A 5,821-nucleotide genomic window follows, 5' to 3' on the forward strand; every position below is an offset into this window, starting at 1 on the left:
AATAAAATAAATAAATCAAATAAATCTTGGTTGATTCATATGAGCTTGCCTAGTCAATTTACATGTGTACATTTACAGTGAAATCCTGTACGCATCTGTCAGGAATAAGCCCCAAGGTAAAGAAGAGTGAGGGATGAGAGTAAAAAGGGAAGATTAATTATTAAAGTTTACAAAGGCTTTCTCTCTCTCTTGTTCCCATCCTGAATCCTCTCCTCTCATCTGTTCTACTTATTCTGAGAATCTACTGATTTTGCAACTTGGGGCGTCTTTATGCCCCAAAACCAGGCAATGTGCCTGGGGTATAACAACGTCATATGGATTTACCAAAGAAAACGGATTCAGGGAAGCTGGCTTAAGTACTCTGGGTGTCAATAGCTTGGCACAAACCGCGGGCTTTCATTGGGGAACATTTCCCTCATCATATTCAGAAATGCAAAGTGTTATGGGATAGAAAAATACCCCACAACACCAAGAAACATTGGTTGTTAGTAAAAACAAAGTTTTCCCTGGACAGTTTGTGATACTTTTCTAATGTTTTCAGTGTATAATATACTCCTTCCGACACTGCGGACCCATTTCTGGCTGTGACGCATTTGACCATCCTAGGATACACTGGAGAATAGCTTAGTAAAATCCCCCCCGCTCATATATATATGGCTGGATGAGGGTTACGCCTTCTGCCACCAGCCTTGATCTCAGTAAACATACCCCACTTGTCGGCTGTGTAGAGACCAGCATTAGGGGAAAAAAAACCCTTAAATTGGCACCAATTATTAAAACCAGTGATGTGAATGCCAAACACATCGTTGGCGCAAATCTAAATACCGATGGGTCTGGATTTTCAAGATAGTTGGTGGTCTTGCAGCTGGATGTTCTGTAGCCAGTGGGAGCACAGTGGTGTGTCGTCCTTCCACTCAGTGTCCCCTTGTCTTTCAGGGAAGATGCCCTGGAGATGGTGCTACAGGTTGGAAGCTGCCTTCCTGAGCCTGGTGGGGTTCACAGGCTTCCTGTTTCTTCTCCGGAGCAACGACCGTCCGAACAGCCATGTCGTGGAAGAGGCAAGGGAAACCTCCAAGCTGATCCCGCCAATCACTACCAAAGCCCCCAAGCCCCTCACCAAGTGCCAGGTGAATGAATCAGCGGCCAGCGTCTCTGGCTTCGCTGAACTGCCCAATCACATCAAAGACTTCTTATGGTATAAACATTGCAAAGAATTCCCGTTGCTCCTGGACCTCCCGGAGAAGTGTGGCAGCCTGGAAACCTCCTACGAGGTCTTTTTGCTCCTGGCCATCAAGTCATCTCCTGGGAACTATGAACGGCGCGAGATCATCCGCAAGACGTGGGGGCAAGAGCGGACATTTGAGGGCGTCCACATCCGCCGGGTATTCCTCTCAGGAGTAGCAGCGAATGCCCGGGAAGCCCGGAAGCTCAACCAACTCCTCAGGCTGGAGACTGAGGCGTATGGAGACATCCTCCAATGGGACTTCCAGGACAGCTTCTTCAACCTGACCCTCAAACAGGTCCTGTTCCACACCTGGATGGAGGCCCGGTGCCCGGGAGTCCGTTTTGTCTTCAACGGAGATGATGACGTTTTTGCCAACACCGACAACATCGTCCACTACTTGCTGAGCGTCCCAGGAGCAGGAGATGAGCACCTCTTCGTGGGGCAGCTGATTACCAACGTGGGCCCCATCCGGGAAAAGTGGAGCAAATATTATGTGCCGGAGCAAGTGACCACATCCAAGTCCTACCCACCGTATTGTGGTGGTGGAGGCCTTCTCATGTCCGGTTACACCTCCCACACCATCTACAAGGAATCCCTCAGCATCGAACTCTTCCCCATTGATGACGTCTACCTGGGGATGTGCCTGCAGAGAGCAGGCCTTGCACCCTCCTCCCACATGGGCATCCGGACAGTGGGCGTGATGGTGCCGTCTTCCCGGCTGGAGTCCTTCGACCCCTGTTACTACAAAGAGCTCCTCTTGGTCCATCGATTTGTGCCGTATGAGATGCTGGTGATGTGGGACGCCATTCACCAGCCAGACTTGGTCTGTGGGAAGAAAATGGAGGTTTATCAGAGTCTCTGAGGGTCACGAGGAGGAGGAAGAGGGACAGAGAGGTCAGAAGAATCTAAAACTGAAGATCGAAAGAACCTGCTTTTTTTATGGGTTCTTGTTTGCAGCTGATAGCTTCTGTTTTGCATCTTTTCCCCCCTGGTGCCTCAAAGGAAGGATGAAAGAAAGTACGTCTGGACATTTGATGACAGAGATGTGATTTTATTTGAGAGAGCCAAGAAACTGCTAAAATCGTCCAGCTATCGGTGCATGGTGGTTGTCAGGGTAAGTTTTTTCCTCAGCCCTGACTAGATGGTTTGGATTTGATGGCTTCTTTCAAACGCATTTTGCTTCCACTTTGGGTTCTCCATGGCGTTTCACAGTTTCTTCATTAAAGGATTGTGTCAAAATCAGAAATGAATGATATTTGCGGCTTTATGATATCTCAGGAATTCTGATCAGTGATGCACTACTTCTCTGGGACTTCTGTTACACCTTCTGTTTCCAGAAGAGACTGACTCCTCTGCCGCCTCCTTCGCTTGGTGGTTCATTCAGGGTCTCAACATGACCACTTTGGCTTGGCTCAGGCAAAATGGCAGCTTTGAGAGCTCCCTCGGCAAGGTCACTTTTTGGACGCAAGCGTGTGGTCGTGCTGGAGCTGGAGGGACATGGTTCACTGCCCTTTTCTTTCCAGGCCTGAACACCAAGTCTGGAGGACTCACCACCTTTCTCCCAATGGCTCACTGGTGCCAATTAGAAAAGGAGGAGGGAAAAATCCATCTGCAGCTTTCTTTGCTTAGAGACTCTTGGCCAAGACAGTGGGAACGTTTATGGCCTTAGTGGATATCTGTCATTGGAATCAACGTGTGTGTGTGTGTGTGTGTGTGTGTGTTAGTCATGCTTGATTTTGTTCTGATTCAGGATGTACAAAGCTCTTTGCACTAACCTTAGGTCTCTGTGGTCACCCACAATGTGGCATTGCACCACACGATACATGGGACACGGGTATCAGTTAAAAATGGCTTGCCTGAGGCTTTGCTGGGATAAGGGCTTGTCTATAAGGAAGCCACTGGGGGCAGAAGTGGGGATACCCTTTTGGGACCCCCTATCCTCTCACTCACTCACTTTATTGGCTGGGGGAGGGGCAGTAATTCTTTCTTGCTTCTGGAGGGATGGTAGCTGCCCTTCCAAAATGCAAGCAGTTCAGGCTGTCTGAGCTTCAGAACATATAATATCCAGGAAATCATAATCGTAATAAATATGATTATTATTATTATTATTATTATTATTACATTGCAAACTGTCCTTCCAAAATGCAATCAACTGAGGGTGTCTGAGCTTCAGAACAAATAAAATCCAGGAAATAATACTCATAATTATAATAAATATTATTCTTATTCTTGCATTTCAAATTGTCCTTCCAAAATGCAAGCCATTAACTGTGTCTCGGCACCAAACCAAATAAGATCCATCCAAGAATAATAATAATAGTAATGATCCATAACAATAACTTTTATAATAGTAAATATGATATTATAATAGTAATGTTAATATAATTTATTATTATGTATTATGTATTATTAATAACAATGGTATTATTATTATTACATTTCAAACTGTCCTTCCAAAATGCGAGCAATTAAGGGTGTCTGAGCTTCAGAGCAAATAAGACTCAGGAATTGCTGTTGTTGTCGTTAGAAAAAGAACAAATTCCCATGTAGAAGTTGCTTAATCGTGAAATAGCTGTTATTATTTCATCTTAGGTCATTGTAGTGCTTTGTGCAGATCCATCCTCTTGCACCTTTCATGGGCTAAGGTACTTGGTTTGATCACCTGAGATTCATGGGCCAAGATCCACTTTTTCTGACACACAATGTCCAAATCCCCAGCCCAGCTGCACATTTGTCACAAGGCCCTTATCAGTGGTCCCCAGCAGGACTCCTTGGCCCAGTGTGGGTTTCTGAGTTCCGGGGCCTGCCGAGTGGCCTGCCAAGGATTAGAACTCCTTGGCTCCCTCCCCTTTCCTTTGCATCTCCCCCTTCTCCTTTTCCTGTGGTTTGTCCTGATGTTCACATCCGCTAACTGCTGTTGTCTCTTGCCTTCCAAAATGGAATGTGAAACTGTGGCTCCAGGTGGGACCTCCTCTTCTGATCTGGCAGGGCGAGGATGCAAATGTACGCTTGCCGATTTGGATCTCGCAGGAAGCTAAGGCGAGTGCTCAGCAGGAAATGGAGTTGGAAGCTGTGGGTGAAATGGGTGGGTGGGTAGGGAAGGCTCACACAGCTCCCGCCTCTAAATGTTTGAAGTCTTCTCAGGGTTGGGTCCATCTGGGGGTTGACATCCCGTGAGACCGAGGGCGGAGGGGGCTATCGCGTTGAATCAGGGCTATACCGCATTTAGCAAAATGCAGCCTTCAGTTTTGCGTTGAGCTGCCTCTCTCTCTACTTTGCATTCTGGCTAGTCCTAGACAGGGTTGAAACAGCCCCCAGGTGCTTTTCCTGCAGAGACCAACATGAATCAGCCCAGCCCAATGTTTACCTTCCTAGATAATGTCATCCCCGGGGCTTCCTTTCCCCATGAAATGTTCCTATGAGGGCTGATGCCACACAGGCAGTGCTTTCACCAACACTGGGTGTCTCCTCTCATTACCACTGTTCAGAAGCTGGGCTTTCCCTGCCATTGCCCAATCCAACTAGTGCGGAAGAAGACCTACACCGCTGGGTGGACTGGACAGTCCCAACAGTACCCTACTCCACCTCGCTAACATTTTCTTCACCATCCTCGCTGCTCTGCGATGGTGTGTGGGAAATCAGGGGAAAGCTGTGTCAGTTTCTCCCACCCACTTGTCAGTTTCTTTCTTTTAAAAAATGTTAAGGTATTAATATTCACTTCTTTTTGAAGCCTTCCCCCTAAAAACAAAAAAACACCCCTCTCACTTGCCTTTCTTGAACCACCACCAGCAGGATAAAGGAGTGGATGGGCAAAGTTTTCCTAGCACTGCTGAATCTGGGAGGCTTTTGCTGCTGGTGAAACTGGCAAGGTTTTCCTCTATGCAGATAGCAATATAGACAGTTGTAGCACTCAGTGAAAAATGTGATGGGTACAGAGAACCAACAGTAGGCTTCCAATAGAAGACATCGATTTATATATAGGTCACACAGGAAGGTTGCTTTCTGATTGTAAGTCCGCTGTTCAGCACCATCATTAGTTTATTTCAACTCCTGGCATAAGCATGTTTGAAACTGCATCTTTCATACATGCCCACCAACAGTGGGAAAGAGGCTGAAAAGCCCTTTAAAGGCACAATCCTATACACACAGTGACTTGGTAGTAAGTCCTATTGAAATCAGTGGGACTTACTCCTGAGTAGACATACCTAGGATTGCACTGTAAGTGGCATATGTGAAATCTATCGAAAGACAGAGCCAAGGGTACTGCATTCTGCCACTAAGCTAATGTGGCAGCCCAGAGCCTGGATTTCTTTCTCCACAGCATTGGGCTTCTAGTTACGGATCTCCTGTAACAAAGTAAGCTATAACTGCCTGCCTGTTATTTTTCTTAGAGCACAACTCTGGTTAGGAACTATGTTCTACTTTTTCTTTCTGTTTTTTAAAGAATCTTCTTGGATTGTAGTTTTATGATGTTTTTGCTAAATATTAATAAAAGTAATAAAAAAGAACATCCTGGTTAATGGAAACGGTGTGTTTTGTTGGGGCGGAAGGGGGGTGATAGCCATGAGAGTGCGGCCACTGAACTTGAGCCGGACA

The 5,821-nt window shown here is 46.4% G+C and overlaps 1 protein-coding gene across 1 annotated transcript; it reads left to right on the forward strand.

Annotated features, from left to right (window-relative positions):
• Positions 1 to 941: 941 nt before the first annotated feature.
• Positions 942 to 2,674, forward strand: LOC146333452 (N-acetyllactosaminide beta-1,3-N-acetylglucosaminyltransferase 3-like). The gene has a single exon (XM_084825408.1). The coding sequence runs from the start codon at positions 942 to 944 to the stop codon at positions 2,085 to 2,087; it is 1,146 nt and encodes a 381-aa protein (XP_084681534.1). The 3' UTR covers positions 2,088 to 2,674.
• The last annotated feature ends 3,147 nt before the right edge of the window (positions 2,675 to 5,821 follow it).

Source organism: Heloderma suspectum, chromosome Z (assembly GCF_057233095.1).
Source record: "Heloderma suspectum isolate Gila_16-S chromosome Z, 16-S_ref, whole genome shotgun sequence".
Lineage (NCBI taxonomy): Eukaryota > Metazoa > Chordata > Lepidosauria > Squamata > Helodermatidae > Heloderma > Heloderma suspectum.